This window comes from Lissotriton helveticus, chromosome 4_1 (genome assembly GCF_964261635.1).
Source record: "Lissotriton helveticus chromosome 4_1, aLisHel1.1, whole genome shotgun sequence".
Taxonomy (NCBI): Eukaryota; Metazoa; Chordata; class Amphibia; order Caudata; family Salamandridae; genus Lissotriton; species Lissotriton helveticus.
This window is the reverse complement of record NC_136063.1, coordinates 955,404,923-955,432,723: the sequence shown is the minus strand read 5'-3', so window position 1 is coordinate 955,432,723 and position 27,801 is coordinate 955,404,923. Positions and strand designations below refer to the sequence as shown.

The following is a 27,801-nucleotide window of genomic DNA, read 5'->3' as shown; positions in this document are numbered from 1 at the left end:
ATTCCAGGCCCTTAAGGCGGAATACGACTTGAGTGATAGAGAGTTTTTCCGGTATCTGCAAGTCCGGCATGCCTTGGACTCGGTTCTGACTCCTGATGTGGCCCTGCCCGAGTCTTCCCCCCTTGAAGATCGTATACTAGATGGACACTTGCCCGACAGCACCATCTCTCTCATCTACAAGAAGCTGATTCATAATCGCGCTGATTTGTTGGTCCGACTTCGGGAAATGTGGGTAGGTGATGGCTTGGAACTAGATGACGAGGACTGGCAGTCGGCACTCTCCTCCCCGAAGGAGGTCGCCATTCCCGCCCGTCTTCGTTTGGTGCAACTTAAGATCCTCCACCGGGTGTATGTGACTGGTCCGCGTCTGGTCGTGATGGGTTTTTCCCCGGATGGCTTGTGTAAGCATGGCTGTGGGATGAGCGCTACCTTTATGCACATACTTTGGGAGTGTCCTATGGTGGCAGCTTATTGGGTGGATGTGCTTGCGTTGATGACTGAGGTGACTGGTGTTGACCTGCGGCCTGAGGCCCGTCGATGTCTGCTGAATGTGTGGGAACCCTCCGATTACTCTGTGGCCCAGACTAGATGGGCGACCCTGGGTTACATGGTCGCGAAGCGTGACATTGCGCAACTCTGGGGCGCATCCCGACCTCCTGATGTTTCGGCGTGGGAGGACAACATGGACTGGTCCATGTTCCGTGAGAGGACAGTCTACATGGCTAGGGGCAGGCCGGGGGCGTGGACGAAAATTTGGGGTCAATGGAATGCGTACCGTGGAGAAATTTGTACCCCTCCCTTGGTTGCCACCTCCGATGTTACCCTGTCTCCTTAGGCTGATGTTCCCGAAATTTTTCGCTCTGTTCTAGGATTTTCCTGTCCTCCCTGCTTCCCCCCCCCTCACGGCCTTCCCGACTCTCATTGATGTATTTTTGTTCTCCTGTTTCGTGACCTCCCCCTCTGCTATTTGGGCTGACTTGATTATTGCACTCGCCTTATGTTTGCGTTGAGTATTTTTCATGTTTTATATAGAAAATTGCTGTATCCTGTTCTATGTCTGTAGCAATTTCGTTCTACGATTTGGCCTGACCTAGGAAATGATTGTTTATTTCATGTGTCGTACTATGCGACTTAGCGGCCAGCCCGTGTGGTTGTGGGCCCATCTATGTACTTTTACGTGATTGCTCAATAAAAGTTTTTAACCAAAAAAAAAAAAAAAAAGGTTGGTAGCGTAGGTTTGCCCAATTGCAGTTGTCGTATTCACCACCTTTCTGTCAGGTGTCCGAACCCCGTGCACCCAACTCTGTCCTTCCTCCCATCTTGCCACCTGAGCCAGCTGTTTCCCTGCCTTATTGACCACACCATTCTGTTTATGTTACTGTGCCTAGTGTAAAGCTTTCACGTTGTTTTCTACTAACTGTATTCTTCTCTGGATAGGGCTATTTTGTGTCAAAGCTCCTCATTCAATTCTTCTATGAATTCATATTCCCACCTGCACAATCGCTGCTCTATATTATGTGCTATCTTATTTTGTCTCTCTCTGTATCCCCACAGAGGCAGGTATGAGGTGTCCCTAATGCAACCGATTTGCAAATCTCCCAGATTACCATGTCTGAGTCCACCTTCCCTATATTTTCTGTAAAGTACTGCTCTGTTGTGGTTATCAGACGCTTCTTTGTTTACCAGTTTTTCAGTCCTCAGTGGTCCAGTCTCCAATCTACCCTCCATATTGGTGTCTTTGTATTTAATCTTGTGTAGAGAGGGTAAAGGCCAAAAACCCCTCTCACAGAAAATGTATGTCTGTGTATTGGCCCTATTGAATCAGTGGTACAACAAGTAGCCCAGTCTAGATAGTAGCCGCATTCCTCCCGGTGCATAGGAATACTGTTGCACACCACAATGGGACAATCACCACTGGTCAGCCACACCTAAAGCACTCACAAAGTTAAAAAGCCTCTTATTCACCTTCTCAGGGACAGTGGCAGCCAAGGTTCTACTGTCCGCATTGTGAGATACAAGTCCCTCCTCCATTGCAAAACCTGTATCCAGCGACTGTATAATCCATTTTACCATTTTTTTCCAGCACCATTGACTGGAGCCAAAGGGGGAAATCCCAGAATCAGTTCCTCCATTCCATTCTCCCCCTTGTGTACCTGCCCTCCAAGGTCTGTCCAGGTCTATGTAAGTGTGATGGGCATTGTTTTACAGGCCAGGACCCCCCTTCAAGAGCCAGATTTGAAACTGGAGTTGAGTGGGCTAGGAACTTGCACCTCCCCTTACCTAAGAACCCACAGTTTCTGCCTACCAAGTCTGGTTCCTGGAGTAATAACAAGTTTGCAACATGCCTGGCTAGAAATCTCGTCACACTCCCTCATTTCACTTTATGCCCCATCCCATTGACATTCCACGTTAGGATCCTGAGGCTTAATTTAGTTGTTTTTTTCCATTGACATAGTTCATTCTTAATTATCCCTGCACTCATGACGTGACATGAATCCCACTCCTACCTCGTTATTATGTTTTGTGACACCCTTGTCCTAAAATACCAAAATCCCCTCCCAATCTCAACCCAAAAACTACTTCCCTACTACCTCATGCTGGACTAGACACTTCCCTAATGCTTGAGGTGTCTGTCACCCCATGAAATTAATAGATCAAACCTGAATTGTTTTCAAATGGACTGCCACAGCAGAGTCGTGTCACTCCATGATTTGGTGGGTGAGGTCAGTGGCCGTGTTCAAGGCATCCAGCACCCTTCTCTCACCTCTGGCTTCATCCAGTGTTAAACCACAGTATCTTTTCAAATAAGCCATTGTTAGTATGTTTCTTCATCCACTCTTCTTTTATTTCCATCTCTAGGTTACATTCCAATGTTCCAGTGTCCATTGCCCCCTGTGACTCAGACCCCCGGGGTTTGTCACTAATATATGTCTGGGCTTCTCTGCGTTTCATTATGCTCGAGGGCTTTGAAGGCGAGCAGCCTGCAGGATTGTATTCCGTTCTCTGAAAATAAGGAATCCAGTAACGACTGGTCTGGAACATGCTCCTGGTTTGGGTGGTATGCCTGGAACGCCAAGTGCTCATACGATTGCGAAATGGTTGGATAAGTCCTTAGCCTTTATCATCGTTTCGGTGAGATTTTCAACAAACTCTTCTACCTCCCTTCTTTTCACCTTTCACTGGAGATCTACTAGATGAATGATATTTCTTCTGGCATGCCCTTCTTCAATCTAAGCTCTTGCATGTAGTTATGTTATTGTTTCCACCTGGTGGCGGACTTTTGATTCAAGTGTTTTAATTGAGTCCGTATGTTTGTTCAGGGTAGTTAGTCTCTGCTACACCGATCTTGGTTGACATTTTCTGGAAGGCTGTTCTCATTGGGTTAATAGCCAGGGTGACTGTGTCGATTTTGCCTCCCAGTGCTGATCTCGACTCTCTGACTGTCAACAGCAATTCCCTAAGCACAGAATCTTGATTGCCTTTGCTATGCCGGCCTTTAGATCAGGGTCCTCTTGGGTCTGATCGCTCCTAACAGCATACTTCTCAAGCCTATTAGATTGGGCTTGGCGCTACGGTTTGTCTCTGCCCATCTTGGTAGTCACTAGGCACCCACAAATGCTAACTTTTTCCAGCAGTGTGGCGTCTGTCACCGTCAATGGTCTCTTAGCGTTCAATGGCACAGTTGCGCTGATTAAATATTGTGGGCAGCGGAATTCAAGCACTCAGCAACTCAAATTGCTTACCCCATGGGCAACCTGCTCTCAAAGCCCTGTCCTGTTCAGGCTTGCAGGAGTTTGTTACCAGGTTCATCAAAGGGAGTAAACTGCTATCGCCCTTATGTGAGGATCACAGGGTCAATAAGCCACGGCCCCAGCTGGGGGTTGAGTCATCTGTCGTCAGCCTCTCACTATGTGCACTTCAACTGCACATTCGGATTTTCTGGGAGGGAACATCCCCTCATCACCCAACCAGTTCTCCGCTGGCTCTTGCTGAGGGCTGTGCCGTCCCCTCACTGTGAAGCCGGCAGATCCACCAGAGTTCAGCACCCCTCAGTCAGAGGGACATGTCCGCAGGGAGAGAGGGAGCCCTTCCCATCTCTGATTGGCAAGTACCTAGATTTGGAGGCCCTACTCTGCCCCGGTGCGCTCAATCCCTCAGCATCGCCACTATCCCTGAGTTGGCTTGCCATTGCCCCCGACCGACAGCCCTGGCAGCACATGCCTATTCTCCACAGGGTGTCTGTCTTCTTCAAACTTTCAGCAGGCATACCAACTGCTCTCTGCAGAGGCTCAATGTGCTTTGGAGGGAGTTACATGCCCCTGATACTACAGGATCTTGCCATTTCCACTGTCAGTGGCATGGGCTCAAGCTTAACATGTCATTTCGCTTTAGCTCCTTGGCCACGTGCCCCTTTACTAGCCTTCTTGATTGGCTCTATGAAAGGGCAACTTCTCACAGTAGCCATGGTGCCAACCTGTATGTAATGCAAAAACAAATGCAGGGCAGTGGTGTGGATGTAATAGCACACATAAAAGGTGTCAAGTATCTCCTGTAGAGGGTGCCAGTCAGTAGGAAAAACCAAAAAGGGTAAAAAAAACGTTTTAAAGTCCTTGGCAATTTTGTATTCCTTGATTGTAAATGCAAATTAATGTAGGGTTGAATAGCAAGGCACAAAGCTCTTACTGACATTAGGCAGGAAGAGGAATCAGAAGAAATCCAGCTACAAAGTATCAAAGATTAGGACAAAAATAGTAGCAAATTGGTGAGGAAAAATAAGGGAACGAATGAGTAGCTAAGCATCCATCACTTGTAGATGCCTCCTGATTTTAACTAGAACGAACATCACAGGTAAAAACCCTTCTTTCATTTTGGAGTAGGAATCTTGCATTGTTTCCTTAGATAGCACAACTATTTGAAAGACTTTTCCAGACCTCCTTCGTAAAACCTAAGGGATAGGTGAGGCATAAGAAGAAGCCCAATTATGACTCCCTTCCTTCCATATTGTACTCCACTGTCCTGCTGGCGGCCTTCTCGCCGGACAGTATGAAAGACTTGCAGACCAACTGTCCCATTGATCGCGAGTGCAGAAAAGCCAGTGTGGTCTGTGCGGCAGGAGTGTTTTGAATACATGCAGATAGTGGCATTCAGCCACATGCCACCTGCCCTCACAAGGAGCGTGCCACCTGCATTCCGGTAATTTCTGGTAAAATGTTAACACTCTTCACATTCTCAGTACAGATTATTTCCCAGTACAGATTGATTCCCAACTACGGTACCTGGGTGAAAACCCTGGAAACGTAGATTTACCATGAATGTCGTATAACCGCTGGGAGAGGAAACTTGAACTACTGGCCCCAAACAGAATTAGTAGCAGACTCAAAATAAGGAAAATACTAGCACACAAGGATTTAAATTGACATGGAAATTCAGATTACATGTTAGGAGACGTTTTCTACCAGTAAGAATATATCTAACTGCTAGAACACCATTCAAGAAATTTGGGAGAAGATCACCACAGCACTACTAGAACAGCCTTGATAATGTGAATGGAAAACGGAGATGATAATTTGTGCACAAGTGTAGATTGATGGACATAATAACCCTTGGTGTTTTATTCAAATGACTCTATAACTCTATCTCTTGTATAAACTATTTCTGCATATCCTCTGACAATCCAAGTCTTCACCACTAACTTCTCTTAGACACTCTTGCTTTGGGTACGCTGCCCGACGCAAACCCTCTTCTGTTGACTGGGAATGGCTCGCTTTTAATGTTTTCTTCATGAGCATTACATCTATCCTACTGAAAGGAATACACATTTCCAAAAAAGGGAGAAACAGTGAACTCCATTGTACCCACCTGTTTTATCAGTAAGTAAGTACACTAAGCGGCCCAGCTCCTCTGGTATAGTGCTGGTTCGAACAACCGTTCCAGGAATGTTATCGTCCTTCATAATCATCCAGCCATAGGCCGCCTTGCCCATGTCCAAGTTCACTCGTAAGCTGTAAAAATCATAAGACCAAACAGTACGAATTTAAAAACAAACATGATATATCATGATCTTTCAACTAGTTATAGTTATAGCTTTGCATAAGTCAACTACATTATCTGTGGGCAGCGCAATCATCAAGCAGAATCAAGTTGTTCTTTTTGACCAGCTCAGAGCAGTGAAGCAGTACTCAAGACCAATGCACATTTGTATTCTCACAACATTTTCAATACACACACACGCATTCAGCTGAGAATTTCAAACATCTCTCACACCGCACCTGACAAGACAAGCATCAATGCAATAGGGAACACATCCCAAACTGCAGGTCTTGTGCCACCCTCAGCATGAGCCTTTGCTAACCTCAACACAGTGGCCTTCGACAAGGTCATACAGCAAAACCTGATCATGCTAACAAACAACAAGTCAGAAAAAACTCCCTTTGGGACTCCTCAATAACATACTCGGACAATCAAATCTCAATCACACCTCATTCATATACAAACTATCGCAATCACCAATGGATAGTATATAAATGCTTTATTCACAAGGTGAATGCAAAGTTAAAAACTGTTTTTCATATATATAAAAATAAATCAATTAAATACATTAAACAAGGAGTAATACAAAATCATAAGATAAAATGCAATCTAATATTTAAAAATTATTCCTATAGTGCACATTAAGCAAGTTAATGTCTCAAGATTTTTCTAATCTACTCTGTGTCTCCTTGGCTGGAGTTCCTTTAGCATAAAATGTCCAGACTGGCTTTCTTTGAATATGCCCTTGGGAACACAGACATTTGCTCTGAACAGTAGTGCCGCCATCACTGGCAGCAGTGTTATGAGTTTTTATGTCACCATGCCAATCACTCCCTTGTTGTTTTGGCCCTTGTGCACAAGTGGCTCATTGTGTTTCTGCTGACATGAGGCCTTTTTGGAGTCTAATGTTTTTATGGTACGTGAGTGGAAACACTTGTATCATTGTGTCTTTCCTCGATAAATGGAAAGCAAAAGAAAATGCACGGCAGAGGAAAAACAAATCTCAATAAAGAGCGGATTTCTCCTTTGATGGTCAAGAGCAACCCAGGGAATGATGAGCGTGATGTCTAAATCATGGAAAACACCTTCGGCAAATCTCAGAGGACAGTTAAGCACTTCTGCAAACTCCGACAAATGGAGTGGTAATTAGTGACTACCGAATCTGCCATAGTCTCATAGCTCTAAATTACATTGCGAATTGCTTTTCAACTAGTTCTGATGACATACATGAAGAATTCTTCTAAAATAAACACCTGAAAGGAGTCAAAAACTGCAAGCAGAAAGTCGGGGTTTGTTTCTGAAATTGATACATGTGCCTTATCAATATTTCACCCTAAAACAGTAGAGTAAGATTGATTCCTTCTAAAGACATTCATGATATAAAACAGTAAAATGAACACTGCACGTGGAAACACGGCTATTGCTTTCTGCAGAGGGATCCTTGTAGTATGAGCAGGTTTTCCGGTACGTTTTCCATCTGCTTCCTGATAAACTCATATAATTAATGGAGTGCCAGTGTGAGAAAAAACGTACTCACTAAAATCAAAGGTTTATTATTTCTTGGATTCTGATACGTACCTGATTGGGATAATGTAGGAAAAAAGAAGAAGAAACCGGAACAGGTAGCGATACCATGGGCCCACAAATCCTTGTAAAGTGACCATCACAACAGAAAGAGCAACCAGAGCTAAGAACAAGGCTTTGGTCAGTTGATTCAGTTCAAGGTCCAGCAAGCCCACCTAGAACAAGTGAGAAGACATTAATGTAGGCCTATAATTGAAGTAGATGGCGTGCATGAAAACAGATTGTGAACAAAATAAATTCTTATTATATGACCCACAATTGAGCCATAGGCTGTCAGAATGGATAATATCAAATCTGCTGAGTCACAAGTGCCCCAACCCAATGATTCAGCATCTCTTCAGTACATTGCTTGTTCGTTTAGAACAGGAAAAGAGTACTCAGAACATTTTACATCAGACATTAAGAAAATGCTACTTACTTTCAACTGGAATTCGACAGCATTGGTATTGTTCACAATGCAATCATTCTCCCATGGCCAGACTGCATTTCACAGCATTAACATGTATGACAATGCAGCAGTATTTCTTTAATACAAACTCACCTCATTATAAACTGTCCCAATTCTTTCAAATGAGGTGAATATGTTCCGAACTCCACCCAAAACAGAGGTCATCACGTTTACATTTTAAAGTACAAGGCAGGGCCAGACTGGCGAACCAAAAGTGGCCATGGCAAAGATGCTTAAACCAGCCCTGCTCCCTTCGTCTCCTCGTGAAATCTCTCTTTTTCAATCCATCCATTCTCTCTTTTGTTTCTTTAGGCCCAGATTGAGTTTTCTTAAATCCAAGATCAACCTCCAACATTCTGATTTCTACTTAACTAAAAAGAAGCTAGAGTATAAGAAACCTGGGTCTTGAGGGCTTGTTCTACCAGTTCTGTTAGCAGGATAGCTATAATTTTCCACTGGAGCATCTTCAAATGCTTATGTACCTTACTGATCAGAGGCAGCAGAGGTGGGATTTTAATACAGATTCTAATGTGGGGCAAAATTAACTATAGCTATACCCCTAGAAAATCAAAATCTGAGGTCTAGTTTTTATGATTAGTGAAGTGGTCACTGCTACATCAGTGAAAGGGGAAAGATCAGCATGTATGCATGCAGATTATGCTACCTTTAATCCTTTGTCAGTGATGGCATGGTCAACAAGGTGGCAGAAGATATTATGGATGATGAGGAGATGGACGATGATGACAACAAAGTGTTTTACTGAGGTCTGTTCATTGACTAAGACTGGCTAGTTGAGAAGTATAAAGTCACTGCAATAGTAGACACGGTAGAGGTAGACAATGACATGCTTCTCATTGTGGGGGGTGAGGTGGGGGAGGTCACACTAGTCGACAAAAATTTGCCAGGAGAAGCTGCCAAGTCAATATATAGGAGCCCAACGCTAGTAAAAAGACAATTTTACCAGACTGTGTCCTGTGCTCATTAAAGTTTTAGTTAAGAAAGTCACCACATCGCTAGAAGGAAGGCAGAGAAGGCATTCTTTGTAAGGGTCATCTGCAAAGATCTTGTGTTCATGGGTACCACACAGATTAAATAAGGCAGCCTTCTCCTAGTCTGCCATGGTAAACCACAGACCATTGCCCCCCTTTCCTAGGAAGCAGGCAAAACAATTGGAAGCATTTCTGGTTGCAGCGAGTGTAGGGACGAACGGATTCTAGGAACTAAAGTAAGAAATGATAAACAACCTTATCTGGATCAGATGTCTAAAAGTCTTGAAAGTACAGAGCTCTGGGGAAGTACTCACCAACTGAAGACATGCAGTAACAATCTGAGTTACAGCAGTCTCTTTTGGGTGGCGCTCAGAGCACAATCACTTCCTGGCATGGAATTTAGAAAGTTTACAATCAAGTGAATCAGCTCCTAAAGGAAAACTGCTGCATTGTTACCTGCATTGTTACTGCTGTCTGTAATATCACCAGAGACGCTTAGCCTGACAAAGAAAATTATTTGAAGACCCATGAGTGTTGGCATTCTCGTGCTTGCAAAATGAATACATCTAGGTGGTTTTGTTTATACGGAGAAGCTTATAGCTATTGCAGACCACTCTTTCTGAGGTGATGGAGTTACACCACATATACTGGCTACTTACTGTACCTGCGTTTCAGAAAGAAAATCAGACTGGCAGCAGTGTGTGAAAGCAGGGCACCAACATAGCTTTAAAATGTAAGGCAATTTCACCAACAGCCCTTAGTTTCAAATAAAACACATCACTAGCTCTGGAACAGGAAATATATTTAGTTTATTATCTTATTCTTGAATGAGGAACACACCAGGTATTCATCTTATAGCAACACCCCTTCCATCCCAGCATTTCACTCTACACAAGTAACTCGTAGAGTGGCCATTGTTAAAGCGAAACGAGTCACTTGGATGTCAAGAATGAACTTTGGCCTAGTATGAAGTAAAGAGCACTCTCTGATGACAATGCACCATAGGTGACCAAACCTGTGGGGGCAAAGTACTAATGGCTACTTTAATGATGGTACAGTTTGAGTACCCTAGAGATACCAGAATAGTTTTTGACTAGTAGCAAAAGAAAATGGAGGAGAATGCCAAATGGGTCATTGGTTTTTATGAACACACACCACTACCATTAGCCAAACAGTCATAATAGCTGGAACAGCAGGTGTTAACATTTATCCCCCATTGCCTATAACGACAATAAGGAAAGACTTCGACAGACAAATTTACTGAAGTATATTTGACATCAGATTAATGAGATTTGTATAGGAGCGCTGTATGTAAAATAAAAAGTAGAACATACAAAATTTAACTAAGAGAATTCCAAAATGAAAACCGTTTACAGTTATCATACAGTAAAGGTACAAAGAAAGGTAAAAGTGAAAATATTGCCGTTATTTTGTGTACAATCTTTTTTAAAAACAATCTTTGTTTCTTCTAATATTGTATAAAAACATATCTGGCATAATCTCATGTTGGTTCTTTCTCTTGCAGTAAAACAAAAAAAAGACAGAGAAACAAAAATAGAGTAACATTTGTCACCATAGTACATTTTTTTATTTGCCAATATAGCTAATAATCAGCATTGAAACATAATTTTTTCCAATGTCAAAAAAACTATTTAATTGCATTAAGGAGCTCGAGATAGGCTACAATATCCAAAATATCATGATTCCTAAATACTAGAAATCACTAAATTAGCAGCTATTTTTTAAATTTCTTTATTGGCTTTTAGTGTGAACAGACTTCTTGTAAATGAATCATGTAGAAGATAAAAAGCATATAATACGGCAACGCAGTGCCTTTCACGTTAGACAAATACACAAAAAACTATGCCCTATCTTCACCACTCGCCCCAACCCCATGTCCCCTTCACCAGGAGCTAGAGAGGCCCTCCTTACAATCAATACTCAAAATACAGCAGGCAAACCACTAACGCTTCACCCCACTTGGTAGTAAACTATTTGTTTCAGGGGAATATCGTCTGAATGAAATGCCAAATTACTAATCACCTATTCCCATTCTCCCCTAAAATTCTTGCACTGAAATATTACTTCAGACTAGGGGCCCAATTCCGATGTCGTTCGGAAGGCTTCTGAATCAGATTTGGCTTTCCGAGATCCGATTAGTAGCCCTTGTTTCCAACTGAATCATCCTCAGGTCCCAACGACCGAGTACGATGCGAAGATCGCGTATGCGTCAACTGAATCATTTCCAGGACCCGAACCTGTCCGTACGACTCGTTCGTAGCCGAATCGTGCCGCGCAATGGAGCCGAATTCTGACTGAGCGAGTATGATGCACAATTCAGACAGCTGCTTCGCCTTGGTCTCAGCGAGACAAAACAGCTGCCGAAATTGAACTTCGGGGGGCCGTAGCAGGACTCCCCTTCACCAGGGGTTCTCAGAATCTGTCAAAGGGGTGCGCCCATGAGTCCCACCGATCCAGGCATGCCCAGAGAGGCGGGCACCATGGGGTGCCCCCACAGGGTGTATGATGCCCGCCAGTAGCCCACAGCACTGGTGGTCTATAGACGGCCGTATTATGAGCTGACAACAGTGCTGGCGGTGTGAATACAGAGATCTTGCGGCGGTGGTGAATACTTTTTCCAAATATATCGATGTTTGTGTGTGCATTTCGACTGCATTTGTGTCTGATGCACACATATGCATGATACATATGGAAATATACCATCTACCCATTGACGGAGTCTGGTCCATATTAGGCCTGGGTGGTAAATTCTGTTGAGCTTGCGGAATTTGTGGAATTAGGGTAATTCCGCGATCCGCGGCTTCTCGGAATTTTTTGCTTGTTCGCGCATTCAAAATGCGTGTTCGCGAGATATTTCTTCCCGAGCACGTAAACAGCGTTTGCGAACAGGAAAAAAGCATCGCGAACGGGCGGAACAAGCAATTCTGCCTGTTTGCTGAACTTTTGCGTGCTCGCGGAGATTTTTTCCCGTTTCACACAGCTTTGCTGTAGCGCGACTATGCAAATTCCGCCCACCCCTAGTCCATATGTGGCCAGTCCTGGCAATGGGTATATGGTACTAAATGGACTAACTTGTAGATCGTCGCAAACAGGGTCGTAATCCTCGGGGTGAAGATCCTGCTGTGGAGGGGGGACCTGAAGAAAGGGGTCAACGTCAGACTCTGCCTGGAAGAACAAAAAAGGGATGAGTACGCACTCCAAATCCTTCGTTTCCGCCACCTTGAAGCAGGCAGTCGGACCGTCGTGGTCAGCTTGTGGAAAAGGCAACTCGTAATACGGACGGTGGTGCAGCTCCTCTGTACCGCCCTATGGTGGTTGCCTTTCCGCAGTAGCAAACCCAGTGATCTACTGGTGGTGCGGGTGGTTCAGCCACGGTCTTTGCAAAGGCAATCTGCCCAACTCGTAATACGACGGTTGGACCGCCGAGCTCTCCAGGGTCAGATTGCCAAACTTGTAATAACTGTCACCGCATTAAAGTGCCCTTAAAATAAATCTGGATTAACCCAGCAGTGCTCCCGGTTTCCAGAGTTTAGGCCTACTGTTGAAAATTTCTCTCCTACTTTATGATTCTTCAACGTGCAATCCATGATCTGAAAGTGGAGTTCTCTGGAACTACTTCGTAAACAACTGCACATACAGCAGAGACAATCTGCAAGACATTTGTCGGACTAACCCGACTGCAAGAGCAACATATAAATTCATGTGAGCTAGTGAAAAGAAAAGGTTGTGAGTCTAAGACATGTACATAGTCTGCTGTTACTGTGCGATTTATGCTGTAAAGAGGATATGCGTCACAGTAGATTTGCCCTGCAGTGCAGGCCCCTGGTACAACTCCTCCACTCTCACAACAGGTTTTCTCTCTCGCTGATGAGTTCTCAGTTATGGTACACTATTTGGCTGAGCACTGTTATGGAGCTTTTCTCTACGGGGGGAATGCAATGCAGGTGGCCCGCAAAGGGGGGGTTCTGCCACACCAGGTAAACCGCTAGTCCTTCAAGTGCATGCCAAATTTCCCAACTAAATTCAGTTGAAAGCAGAGCAGTAAAAAAGGTCTGAGGTTCACCTAAGGACAAAATGTGCATTTGCACTCCGTAAACCCCTAGTCTCAAAGCTGCCAGACGACTCCCCAGTTTACTCAACTTTGCTGCTAGAAGTCAGAGGAAGAAGAGGGGTAGTACTCCAGCCTATCTGTTGCATTCTGGCTTCAGGTCACTAGCAACATCCCCTCCTTTTCAGCACATTACCACTCCAATGTATGCAGGCCCTTCTCAGTTATGGTACACTATTTGGCGGAGCACAATTGTGGGTTTTCTCTCTACACGGGAGAATGCAATTCAGGTGGCCTGCAAAGGGAGTTCTGCCACACTAGGTACACAACTAGTCCTTCAAGTGCGCACCAAATTTCCCAATGGAATTCAGGCCTGTCTGTTGGATTCTGGTTTCAGGTCACCAGCAATATGTCCCTCCTTATTAGCACACTGCCACTCCAATGCATGCAGGTCCTTGACATGCCTCAGCAGTGACCCCCTTTTTTATTATAAGAAAACAGTGGTCCTTATAAAAAAGAAAAATAGGGCTGTGATTAATATAGACTAGAGTCAGTGCTATGTTGATGCTGTCCAGCCGGAGAGTCAATTTAATGAATGATCAATGCAAAAACAAATAAGAACACAACAATAAAGTGGGACACAATCCTGCGTCCTACAAAAACACAAAACAAATACATTTGGACCAAAACATTTCAGGCAAGACAAAAGTAGCTTATGAAAAATGCAAATAGCTAAGACAAGCTTAGAGACAACAGCTATTGCACTTGTTTGATCACATTAGATTAAAGAGCAAGCTGTTTTAACAAGTCAACGACGTTTCGATCCTTTTAAAACAATACCAGGATCATCATCAGTACGAATTTATTACAAGCCTGAATTTTAGTGCCTTTGGAACAATGAAAAAAAAGGGGGGAAGGAAGGCAAAAGAGGAAATTTTAAGGTACGTATAGATGCGAGAGAAAAGATTACAATCCGAATACAAACTTCTGTGCATGCCAGAGTGGGAGGCAGCCGCCAGGGAAGTGCACAGTGAACTAGCTCGAGAGAATAGTGGAGGAGAACAGATAGAGTTATTCTGTTCCACTTTGGGGCACAAGGTCTCCGTGAAAACCAAGCAGATCAGTGTGCTTTATGATGAGAATTGAAGAGGGCAGATGTTGTGAATCTATTCCGCTGTGGGGCGAAGGCCTACGTAAAAACAAGCTTGAGTATCAATGCTCATTGAGAGTTATCAAGTTGCGTGATGTGAGGCAACCCGATGTGAGAAAACCAAGGGTTTAAGGCCACTGGTTATAAGTGAAGGGCGTCGGGCCAGGGCTAAGGTATCGTGAATAGCGGTTGCCGGAGTGTACGCAACTGGTGAGCGTGCCCGTTACGATAGGGACGGGGGTAGCCACATGACGAGGAGTGCGGACAGAAGTGCTGGTGAGTGAGCGTCGGGGTAGCGCTGGGTGAGGAAAACCGGGCAGTGACCCCCCCCCCCCAACAATGATACCAGGTGCTACTGCCTCTCACCTCCACCCCACAAGGTAGTCTTGCTGTTCTCACTCTCCCCAGGTAACAATGTTTTCAGGCTCAGTCTACCAGCACTCAGAGGTCAATTGCCCTTTTATTTTTTCAGCCGTTGGCCATGTCTACCATTGGGGGGGGGGGGGGGGGGGGGGGTTGCTTTTGGACTGTCAATAGATGGGGACTTCTTCCCAGCAAGCGACTCAGGTGCTATTCAGCCTGAGACATGGAGATTCCTTGGGATAAGCGTCTACCAACCAGTGCTATAGCTTTTTACCCTAGATTACAGTAGGATTATGGTGACTGTTGAGCAACCGCTAAGAGCCCAGAGGAACCTGTCTGACTAAATGTGTGGCTAGCCATGATCCTCTTCCCCCACACCAGGATAGCAAGTTAAACTTTATTATTCTAGTCAGCAGTAAACATTCTGGTACGCTTCTTCAACAGTTAAAATTCAGGAGGCAAAATATGTGGGCGAAGATAGCAACAGAAAATCTGAAAAAAAGATTTAAAAAAGTGACCCAGAGAGTAAAAAGCGCTGCACCAATCTGAAGGGAATATAGGGGTAATGTTACTACCAAAAGTAAAATGGTGTCACAGCCCCAGCTATGGCTTTCTTATTATTTAACTGTTCCAAGGAAATCGGCTGACACTTAATACTATGGTATATCTTTCTGTAACAGTGATACCGCGCAGAGAAAATAAGGTATCAACAAATGCGAATGGCACTAACGATACGCACAATATATCTGACATTAGGATAGACCTCTTTGTTTTCCAATGATAAATTAAACTTTACTGAATAGCAATATTTACATCACCTCCTCTACCGGTCATCTGTGTTTCCTACATCATCAGAAGGATGACAGCGCTGGCAAAGCGTGTGGGAAAATTATATCAACAATAACGCCGAAAACCCTCCTCAAAGGGGCTCTTGTATAGCGATGCATTGGCTTCAAGACAAGGGAAAATACAACATCCCCACAGATAAAGGAGGAGGCTGAAAAGAAACTATATTTAAATAGTTCTGAAAATTCCAGCCTTCTTCCTTGTGCCTGGGCTCTCTCTCCCTTCCCTTGAGAACCAGGCCACGAAGGACCCGGGACGCTGATTTATCAGCTGCGTTTAAAAAGCGGCACAACGAAGACAAATATCTGGCAATTTCCGCTCCTTCAAGTACTACATAGTTTATGCTTGAATTATTGAGAAAAATAGGTTTTTGGATTAAAATGAAGAAAAATTAAGCCCGGGAAGTAGAGCATGTTTCAAAGCCCGGATCCTTTTGCAGTGACAAAGGCGGCCTAAGTTTCAGGCCTCGCTGAGGATCAGATGAAGTCATTATTCATTCAGTCAGGGAAAAAAGACTCAATTACCTCAACTTAAAGATGCTATCAATGAATGCAAAGTGCATATTTTACTCTATTCATCCAAATCCCATTAAAAAGTGAAAGGAATGATTTAATCTGGCCTGCTAGAGTTGGTCTTTTTTGTAATAAAATAAAGAATCACTGTCCTGCAATATGCATGCCCACTACCTCACACTTTTTCTCTAGCATCAAGGCAGCGAAAGATTATAAACGCCTAGACAAAACAGAAGTGAATACACGGTTTCTTCTGAAGCAATTGCCACTTGCAGAAAAGAAACATTAAATGTAACATTTCTACGTAGCTACTTCAGCGCAGCTATACCTTTCCAAAGCATGAAGACTAATGCAGCCTCCTCCTTGAATGAGCCGCTCGAGACAAAGATAGCAAGCATTTCCTCCCACCTTCTTTCAAGAGTTCGGCAAGCCTTCCACCCTTAAAGCATTACACAACACAAATATGTATGTGTCTGTAGCTGGTATATAGCACACGGCCGGGGTCACATCACACTTCTTCCACTGTCCATGTTACCTAGCTGTAAATCAACTAGCTGCTCCCCTTAAGCAGGGCAACACTTGTCAAATGGCCCCAGGTACTGGCACTGCATATACTAAATTGATACAAAAGGCATGAGAGGGAGGAGGCAGGATTTATTATATGACTTTATCATAAGAATAGTATTTTATTGCAGTTCATTATTTACACGCGCATTGCATCAGTGTGTTTATGCCATGTGGGTAACTTCACTAAAATTGTCACATTAGCACGTAGAAGAGAAAGGGGTATAAGGGCCGGAATTAATATGCCTTTGAATAGTTACAAAACGGCGTAATCAACTAATGCACGTCAGATGTGTGTTCAACATCACATGAAGAGAATACCATGAGAATCACACACCGGTACCATAAACGATATCCATATCACTCAGACTGCAACTCTGCAATACAAATATGCATATGAGGACAACGATTGGATAATACTGCCAGGATATTCTAGGCCCTATGCCGGATGTATGCTTGTGCGTTATTCATTCATATTTTACAATAACTGCACTTCGGTGGAAGTATGCAGAGCCCTACATGTGTGTTGCAAATTATACACAGGAAATTAAGCCAAGTGCACAATGTCCAGGTACAATATGCTTGTCTATTCTCCAAAGTATGAAAGCCAAGGACTTATTTTATAGCATTTATAAAAACCTGACATTGTTAATGTATGGATTATTTCTTAATGCGTGAACCACGAGCCCCTATTTAGTGTAAACGTAAACATTGCGTTACTTAATGGCATACATTTTCAAAATATACATGCACATCAGTGGCGGCTCCTCTGCTAAGGTGAAGGAGTCACGCCCGACTGCTTGCAGAGCAGTGAAAATAAAAGCTAATAACAGAAGTTATTTCTGTAATTATACATTTTTTATCCAACCAGTTTGGGCAGGGCTGGGACTCCAGTGACATCCGGGAGGAGGAGTAGTTGCTGCACTCCAAAGTGCGCATGACTGCTTGGCCGGCCCGCTCTTTGCATATTCCCCACCAAGATGCATTACAGAGACTGGTGGGGAACATGCCCAGCCTCCCATTCCCCGTCTGAGCGCCAAGTCACGGCGCTCAGACCACTCACAATGCTGCAGCGTTGCAATTGGCTTAGGAGAAGGGGCCTGTGTGCTTCCTGGTTCTGGCAGAGAGACGACAAAGGACGACGTGGGGGAGAAGGCTTAGTGCTCGAGAAGCGTCGAGGAGGTAAGTGTTTTTTAAAATTTTGTAATGCCTCCCCCCTACCCCCCCCCACCCTTTGCAGTTCCCTGCCAGCCACTGCTGATAAACATACAGTGATCCAAAAGGAATTCTGAAACAGGAAGATATTTCTGGGTCAAACTACAAAAATATGCAATTCAGGTTATGATAACAATAGTGCTTTTGTTTTCCCTTACTAAAGTGTGTGCATTATGCCACCTGGGAGGGGAGTGGCCGAAACTACCACTTTAACACCTTGACTGCGGCGCCGTAGCCGCGCCCTGTGCTGGACATTCCAGAACAGGGCGCGGTCGTGACGGAACCGTTCCGTCATCAGCACAGCTCAGCCGTGACTGATGACGGAACGGTTCCGTCATCAGCATCGAAAGGGTTAAATAGATATGTGTTCCAGGTTGTTCACAGATGGTAAATCCCATTTTTACCATTGAGAAGGTACGCATTGTTGTGTAAGGTACGACTTTGGCGTAACTCTACAAGGTACGCTTTCCCACCCATGGGTGAACTTGGTTCAAATGCACCAGCAATGAATGTGCAAAACAGGTTACTGTAGTCCAGCAAGAAGTTATTCAATGTGAAGTTGAATAGAGGCATTGCTTTTGGGTTACTAACAATCCCATAAAGGGATCAGGGTCTCTGCGGTAATAAGTCACACACCTTATTTCATTATTCATAATATCACACACACTGTACTAAGAAGAAGGAACACTTAAGTAAAATTATTTATTACTACAGGAATGATCTGTTTCTCAGTACATCTAAAACAACTACACAGAATATTATAAAAATAACAAGCAGACACATCATATCTAACAACAATAAAATGAATATTTCTAGCATGTTTAAAAATGTCATACAAAACCTAACACCCTAACGTCTACTTCTATTCACAACACTAAGAGAGCATCGAAGGCACAGCAACTAGCAGTCTAGAGTTTCTCAGTGAGAAGAGATGCACTGTATACCTAGGTGACATCAAAGACTGTCTTTATCAGTGGGGGCGTGAAGACAGTGTTGCCTGCGAAAAGCAAACACAAGCTACAGTAACAGCCAGTTGGTCTTCGTCCGGGATTTGGCTTTATCAGCTTCGGGGGCAGAAGTAGCATCTGCCAAGTGAGCTGGTAGTAGGTGAGACCATCTCTGGCAGAATCTCTGGCAATAATCTGAGCGAAGTGGTCTAGTGGTAGTCTTTATTTACTAAATGTTATCAGAAATTGGAATCTCTGACATAAGTTTAGGAATGCCTGACAGATTATGTGCATCAAGGTGTGCGTCCTAGACATTTCCTTATGAACATATAAAGCAAAAGGACGTCAATTTAGACTACATTATTTTGCTTACATGTCTGTATGTGTTCTTATTTACCCTTGACATGGTGAAGAGCAGACATTTGACCCAGATGACTGTCACATTAATTGCTGTTTCTTGTCATCAACTGAATGGCTAGACGCTTTCTTAGAAAGATAAGGTCAGACGACACCCCCGTCTAATGGCAGACAATACAATGATTCTGATTAAAGGAGGAAAGGTGGCGGCTTCCATTGTTTTAGCAAATCAAAATAGAGAGAGAGGACTAGGTAAGCTAGTCCGGATCCCCTGGATTATATGAAGTAATATCAAAAAAGGACTAGCTAAGTTGCGTTTTTGGCGAGACTCAGAAGGTGAGACTCAGAAGGTACGTCTGTGGGCAAACCATTTGGTTTGGTCATGAAGCCCTCACCCACCAACCTAGTTGGTGGCATGCTTCATCATCGGGCCCACCACAGTGACACCGAATGTGTCCCGGGTGTGCTGCGACTCCAGATTACTGAGGAGCTGGTATACTTACTGAGTGTGCTGTGATATGTGGGTGTGAACGTGATGTTTAAAAGCTATGCAGGTGGTCCCAGTTCCCGAGGGTATAAGGATAATTTTAATGCCTGGGCCCCTGCTAGCAAATAAAAGGCTTGCGGACGGTATGGAGTGAATTATGAGCTCCTACGTCCTGTGCGGTCTACATGTTTCAGCCAGGCCTTTTGTTAAAACTGGCTTTCCTCAGGACCAATGAGTATGTGTGGGTGAAAAAAGAAAACTATATTAAGTGGCTGGTGTATCGTAAAAAAGTGTCGCACTCGCTAAGGTGCTAATTTTACTTTTTTGGACCCATTTGTAGCACAACCCAAAACCAAGCAATATTGTATTACAGATAAGCTCTTCTTTGCGATTTGAAATATTTGACTGTAATATACTGTATACGCACCACTTAGCATAAATAGTTTTGTTTGTTATAAAAATTATGTCCAAATTCAAAGATACTAGGGAGGAGATGGCATCAAGCCTATTTGGTACTGGCCAATCAGTGGGTGCTGCAGCATCTAAAGAACCCAGTATGGAAGGCCTTCGGGCAAAATTTCTAAAACTAGAAAGACTAAAAAAGCTAGAGATGTCCAGATGGTGGGACGGAATAACGCTACAGAAATATCTGGATAATCATAAAATCCCGAGGGGTTTGAGGATTTTAATTTTTCCAACGTTTGAGGACCTGGACGACGATGATCTCAGGGACTGGGAGGAAAACTTAATACAGGCCTCACACACCATGATGAAAATATTAATCCGCCATTCAGAGAAAAAAGTCTCAGCTTTAAAACTAGAAATTTTGGACTTAGAACGGGATATAGATAAATCGAGCTTGAAAGACAGTATAAAAAAGAACTACGAAGTCTTTGATGATGTCATATGTCGCTATCAGGTTTATTTACGTGATAAAAAACTTCGTAAAATCAAGCGCGACGACAATGATTATAAGACAGGGCGTATTTATACGTTTGCCCACAAATTTGACAATCTGAAACAAGGAAGTGATGGCAAACGTCCCAGAGAGGAATCTAGAAGTGGCAGTAGCAGCTCAATTTCCTCAATAGGTAGTTCATCCTCTAAGGATGGTGGAGCATGTCAGGCCGTCTCTCCAAGACGTAATTTTTTATTGGAGATGGAACGTATTCGCCAAGGGAAAAGGATACAAAATACCAACCAAGACCCAAAACTAGGAGGGGGGGGAAGAGGTGGAAAAACAGCACAACAAAGGGGGGGAACTGCACACCCAATGGACACCAGGTCCAAGACAACCTAGACACCCCTAATACCACTTCTGTAAACAATCCCAATCATGATTCTACACTTCCTATTGACAACGCCCTGTCTATTGTAAACTTGTCAGACCGCGAACTAACTGATGTGGAGTTAAACATCTTAAAGAAAGGACTAAGTTTTTGCCCATCTCAGGTGGGGGACCCAACCTTATTGATGGTGGACTTGTTTAAATTCACACGTCTTTTGAAATTAAAAGATCACTTTAAAAACAATCCCGGAACTCCTGCCTGTGATTTGAGTATTAGACCTCCCTGTGCCACTACTATCTCTGACCTTCAGCATTGTTAGACCTGTCTGACTTTTTGGCGAAGTCCCTCCTAATTTTTATTTATTTTGTCCCCTTTTTGCCCCTCATACCCTTATTAATTTTTGTGTCTACTGGATTTTTATAGGTGTTGGCCAGGGGGATAGGTGTTCCCTCTCCCCCTCATAGTTTTTTACCTCAGGTTCAGAGGCCTGTTCTGACAGGAAAGTTGGCACCACCTAAAATGGTGGCCACCAGCTGCCCCAACTGTCACCAACAGAACCTGGCTATAGACCAACATAGGGCATTCTAGAACCTTCTGGTCCATTCTGGACCACTGAAGGGCAGCCTATATAAGGCGGAATGCGGGGCAGCCATTTTGTCTACCTGTGAGAGTCAGCTGGAGGACAGGCTATCCTGGCAGGTGGGAGGAGACTAGTGTAAGGGTTGAACTCCTGGACTGGGAAGCAGCCTAATAATTCCACTTCTCTATTCCTCCTGTGGGTTCCTTGTCCTGTCCCCGCTGGGAAAGTTGAGGGAGACCCTGGGCGCCTGACTGACCCCTAACTTCAAAATAGTAGGGTGTAGGTAGGGTAAGGAGACTGCAGCGCAGTGGAGCGCAGTCCTCTGCCCAGCAGTGGAAACAAGAAGATAACTGTTGTCCTGGGTGGCGCTGGGCACCTCTTACCTGGGACAGAACTGGCAAGGAGCTGACCCTGTGTTAATGGACCAGTGGTTGGAGCCTGGTGGAGGATTCCCTTGAGCCTGGGCAACCTTGTGAGGCCAGCGCCGAGAACGGGACCCCGGGGGCACCTGTCGCGCTGTGGGTCAGTGTCCAGTGAATCCTGAGATAAGTAAGAGCGCAGTGCTCCTTCCCGGCGCCAGCGCGCTAATCCCCCAGTGAAATTGCAGGACTGTGGTGAGAGAGAGGGCCGAGCATTGAGCAGGCCCGGAGCGGAGTCGCTTTTCCCCCGCGCATGCGCAGTGGAGGCCGGGGGTGTGGAAATCGACGTCGTCACCTTTTGCTGAGGAGGCGGCTTCGGCGAGTGTTTGTAAGTGACCTGCGCGCCGAGGGACAGATCCGGTTGTGAGGAGGCGGCTTCGGCGAGTGTTTGTAAGTGACCTGCGCGCCGAGGGACAGATCCGGTTGTGAGGAGCAGCCTGGCAAGCGGCTGACGCGCTGTGTGCAGCGCTCCGGTTCTGTTCTCTCCAGAGGCGGAGAGATCGAGGCTGTGTGAGGAGCAGTCCCAAGGTACAGGGGGTGGGCGGAAGATCCGTCTGCCGGCCCCCCTTTTCAAGTAAGCAGGGAGGAGTGTGGGATAGCGTGGGAGAGCTGGTCAGGCCTCCTACGCGTTCAGCTTCTTCCTTCCACTGACCCTAATTAAGCACAAGAGGAGGAGAGCCTGAAAACAAAAGCCTTATTAAATAAAATACTGGCTGACTCAAGAAGCCGATTACCAGTGGGGGTTCCAGGAGCATAAAGTCGCTATAACACCCTGGGCTCTTGATCACTTATGACAGTTTGCCCCCTCCCCCCTTCTGCTACTGGAGTTGAGTTCTTGGGTAATCCTTGCTATGAAAAGTTGGTATATTTGAACCCTCAGAGTTTATGCAGTAAGAAGAAGGAGGGAACTCTGGTGCTGGGGGAGACGCCTATAGTACATTGCATAATACCCATACACAGTGTTTCTGGAGTCTAAGCTAGTGCACTGTTGAGGCTTAACTTACATTAATAGACCTGAGAGTGTTAATATTGACTAAATGACAAATGTATTGTAATGTTAAATCTATCTGGAGAATTGCCTAGCCGGTTAGAAGTGCTTGCTATTACTAAGTTAACTCGAAATGTATTAAGTGACAATCTGCCAATAATTTAAAAAGCGTAATTGTTGACCCTGAAAGTGATTTAAACTGCTTTGAATTATTTACATGTGAGCTACTGAAATTTGACCACAGAGAGAATATTATTTTTACATAAAGCAGCACGTATTTTCATATAATTTTGGTGTAGTGTTTTTCTTTTTGAGTGCTATTGCGTGAAGTTACCTTTGGGTGGTCTGCAACCTTTACACTGTGCCTCTAGATGTTAGTCTTGCCCTAGGCCAGGCTACCTAATTCCAACATATTGGTGCCTAGCGGTGGGATTGCGGACTTGGTTGCAGCTACTTACTAGTAATTTGACGTAATACACCTAACCTACACCAGGAGTTTTCTCCTTGCGGCCCTCCCAATTAGTCCTTTTGTTTTTTCTAAATTTATTCCTGGTGGTGGGTGGAGTTGGTTTTAGGTTACCCTTACCCCTCTGAAATTTCTGGTGTGTGTCCAGGTTTGCCAGACTCACAATGGAGTTTGCAGTGGAAAACCTGGAGGTCTATTCCGTGCCCCAATTGAGAATGTTCTGCCAACAAATGGGGGTCTTTTTCAAACAGGGTGCCAGGAAGGGGGAGCTCCAGACTAGCCTTAGGGCCTGGGTGGAGGCACACCAAGAGACAAAGGAGGAGGATGAAGAGGTTGACCAGGACATGCTGGGGGAGGTAGAAGAGTTATTCCGCGATAAGGGGGAAAACTTACTCACCAAACCAATGTCCTATTCCAGTAAGGGCAGTAGCATCTCTGGGAGAAGCCTAACAGAAGCCGAGCTCACCGATAGGAGAGAGAACAGACAGCTAAAGTGGGAGTTGGCTAAGTTGGAGCAGGAGAAAGAGGAGAGGAGGATGGTCCACGAGTTTAGACTGAAGGAACTGGAGCTCCAAAGTCTGCAACGGGGGTCCTCTCCTGTTAGGAATGGTGGCAGCGAACCAAAAGAGTCAGCCAGGGAGACCAAACCCTATATCCCAAAGGACCTGATAGCGAGTTTCAGTCAGGGGGATGATGTAGCTAAGTGGCTGGCCGCTTATGAGGTTTCTTTGAAGGTTCATGGAGTGCAGGAGAAGCACTGGGGGGGTAGTTTGTACAAGTACATGCCTCCTGCTGGTCGGGACACCTTGCTGGCCCTGGATCCAGAGGAACAGACAAACTACCCCACCATGAAGTTGGCGTTATTGAGGAAGTTTGGGCTCACCCCAGAGAGGTACCGACAGAAGTTTAGGGGGAGTCACAAGATGGGCACTCAGAACTGGGTGGACTTCCTTGATTATGCCAGAAAGGCCTTAGAGGGTTGGGTCAAGGGCAGTGAGGTAAAGGATTATGAGGGGCTGTACAATCTATTTTTGAAAGAACACCTCCTCGAGAAATGTTTTCCCGAGCTGCGCCAACACCTGGTAGACAGCAAGCTGACCAATCCCCGGAAGCTTGCAGAGGAGGCGGACATCTGGACAAGTACTCGGGTGTCCTCCAAGGGGACTGGAGGGGAATCTCAAAAAGCCGGACAGGGCGCCCCCCAGAAGAAGGAAGGGGGGGAGAAAAAGAAAGAGTTCTCTAAAGGTCCCCAAAATAACTTCCAAGGGAAGGGAGCAGGTTTCACCCCTAGGGCAAACCCGCCCCGGAACCCTTATCCTGGCCAAAGCCAGCAGCCCAGGGTTCCCCACTGTTTTGAATGCGGTGGCGTTGGACATTATAAGGGAGATGTCAGATGCCCAAAGAGACCACCCCCTCCCACCGGAGGAAAGTCACCGGGAGTAGCTAGTGTAGCGCTCGGGGAGGAGTTGCCCTTAGATAAGGGGGGTGAGTGGGCGGGTGTCACCTTAGTGTCCCTGGGAGAGCGGGAGATGGTGCCAAAGATCCAGGTGCCCCCAAATACTACAAAGTATGGGCAATGGGTTACCATCAATGGCCAGAGAGGGGAGGCTCTGAGGGATACAGGAGCCAGCATGACTATGGTGAGAAGTCAGCTGGTGTCCCCAGAGCAGGTTGTTCCTAATGTACTCCACCCCGCCGCGATGGCTGACGGCAGAATGGGCCACTATCCAGTGGCTGAGGTTCCCTTTGAGTGGGAGGGGGTTGCAGGTTCACTTCGAGTTGCCGTAAGCCCTGCCGTGCCAGTCGATTGTCTGTTGGGGAATGACATGGAACACAACACTTGGAGAGAGGTGGAATACCGGACGCATTCTGCGATGCTGGGTACACCTAACTGGGCCTGTGTCAGCACAAGGTCTGCGACTGCCCGGAGAGGGAGTTCGCCTGGGTTGGAGCCTGGAACAATGGCCCAACCCGCTGCTAAAAAGGGTCAGAAACGGAGACAGGGACAGCCTGCTCCTGCTTCCACGCCCCATGTGACAGATCGGCCACCTGCAATGGTAGGCCAGGAGTCCGTGGAGGGGGAAGTAGACTCTCTGGAGGATTTGCCCATCCCTGCTGAATGGCATGTGGAGGGAGGCCCTACCAGAGAGGAATTCTGTAGGGGGCAGAGGGAGTGCCCTACCCTTGAGGGACTGAGGCGTCAGGCTGAAGCCCAGGCAGCAGGTGATGCTACGGGACACCACCATATTTACTGGGAGGATGGCCTCCTCTACAGTGAACCTAAGGTTCCTCTACCTGGCTCATCAAGGGCCTTGGTGGTCCCGCAGCAATACCGAGCCTTTCTGCTGGAATTGGCTCATGCGATACCACTGGCAGGACACTTAGGCCAGGACAAGACCTTTGCACGGCTTGTTCTCCACTTTTACTGGCCTCAGATGAAAGCGGCGTCCAACACATACTGTAGGACATGTGTATCCTGCCAGGCCAGTGGGAAGACAGGGGTGAAGCTAAAGGCTCCCCTGGAACCACTTCCTGTCGTTAGCACCCCCTTTGAAAGGGTGGGCATCGACATTGTAGGGCCATTGGATCCACCAACAACAGCTGGTCACAGGTTCATCCTGGTTCTGGTGGATCATGCCACACGGTACCCAGAGGCCATCCCTCTGAGGACTGTTACTGCACCTGTGGTGGCTAGGGCCCTGATGGGAATCTTTACTAGGGTAGGATTCCCAAAGGAGGTTGTGTCTGACAGGGGGACTAACTTCCTGTCTGCTTACATGCGGACTATGTGGAAGGAGTGTGGGGTGACCTACCGGTTCACCACTCCTTATCACCCCCAGTCCAATGGACTGGTTGAGAGGTTCAATAAGACCCTGAAGGGCATGATAAGAAGTCTGCCAGAGAGTTTACGGAGGAAGTGGGACATCCTCCTACCTTGCTTACTGTTCTCCTACAGAGAGGTGCCACAGAAAGGAGTGGGCTTCAGCCCATTTGAATTGTTGTATGGGCATCCAGTGCGTGGGCCTCTCAGCCTGGTGAAGGAAGGATGGGAGAAGTCTCCCAGAAAACCTCCCCAGGATGTGGTGAGCTACATGTTGGCCTTCAGAAGCCAGATGGCCAAGTTGTGGAAGCAGGCTGCTGACAACTTGGAGGCCAGTCAGGCAGTCATGAAGGAATGGTACGATCAGAATGCTCACCCGGTGGAGTTGGAGCCTGGCCAGAAAGTCTGGGTGATGGAACCTGGAGAGCTAAGTGCCCTTCAGGATCGTTGGACAGGCCCCTTTGAGGTGTTGGAGAAAAAGGGTAAGGCCACTTACTTGGTGGATCTTAAGACCCCGAGGCAGCCCCTACGGGTGCTGCATGCCAATCGCCTCAAACCCCACCATGAGAGGCCAGAGGTCATCCTGATGTTGGTGACTGATGGTGCTGAGGAAGCAGAAAGCGAGCCTCTCCCAGACCTCTTTTCATGTCAAGAGAAGGATGGGTCGGTGGAGGGAGTGATTCTCTCCCCGTCTCTCACTCCTGAGCAACGAGAGGACTGCCGACAGGTATTGGGGCAGTACTCTTCACTGTTTTCCCTTGTCCCAGGCAGAACCCACCTGTGTACCCATGATGTGGACACAGGAGACAGCCCCCCAGTGAAATCCAAGACCTATAGGCTGTCGGACAAGGTGAAGGCTAGCATCCATGGCGAAGTTGCCAAGATGTTGGAGCTAGGGGTGATAGAACCGTCCAGCAGCCCTTGGTCCAGTCCGGTGGTGCTAGTCCCAAAAGCTGCCCCACCGGGCACCACACCAGAACTGAGGTTCTGTGTGGATTACCGAGGACTGAACTCAGTTACCAAAACTGATGCTCATCCCATCCCCAGGGCGGATGAGTTAATTGACCGGCTAGGAGCTGCCCAATACCTCAGTACCTTTGACCTCACTTCAGGGTACTGGCAGATCTCCTTGACAGATGGAGCAAGGGAAAGGTCAGCCTTTTCCACGCCCGAGGGACACTTCCAGTTCTGCGTGATGCCCTTTGGTCTCAAGAACGCTCCTGCCACATTTCAGCGACTGGTGAACCAGGTCCTCTCTGGAATGGAGGGATTCTCGGCTGCTTACCTGGATGACATTGCTGTCTTCAGTAGCAGTTGGGAGGACCACTTGCAACATTTGCAAGCAGTTCTCCAGGCGCTGAAACAAGCTGGATTGACCATCAAAGCCAGCAAATGCCAGATTGGGCAGGGGTCGGTTGTGTACCTTGGACACTTGGTGGGTAGGGGGTCAGTGCAGCCCCTGCAGGCAAAAATTGAGGCAATCATGGCCTGGGAACCCCCCAAGACACAAACTGAGGTCCGGGCTTTTCTGGGCCTCACAGGTTACTACCGTCGCTTTGTGAAGGGGTATGGCACTATTGTAGCGCCCCTCACAGAGCTCACCTCTAGGAAACAACCTCGACGGGTAGTATGGACAAAGGCTTGTCAGCAAGCCTTTGAAAAGTTGAAGCAGGCAAT

General features: G+C 46.0%; 1 protein-coding gene across 2 annotated transcripts in view; it reads right to left on the bottom strand.

Annotated features, from left to right (window-relative positions):
- The window catches only part of ATP9B (ATPase phospholipid transporting 9B), a 2,445,811-nt gene that overhangs the window by 642,641 nt on the left and 1,775,369 nt on the right, over nt 1-27,801 (bottom strand). For both annotated transcript variants that reach the window (XM_078687568.1, XM_078687569.1), the window contains exons 12-13: nt 7,609-7,769; nt 5,860-6,002 (exon numbers count right to left, since the gene is read on the bottom strand). In XM_078687568.1, the coding sequence (XP_078543694.1) occupies nt 5,860-6,002; nt 7,609-7,769 (304 nt within the window). The remainder of the gene's footprint in view (nt 1-5,859; nt 6,003-7,608; nt 7,770-27,801) is intronic.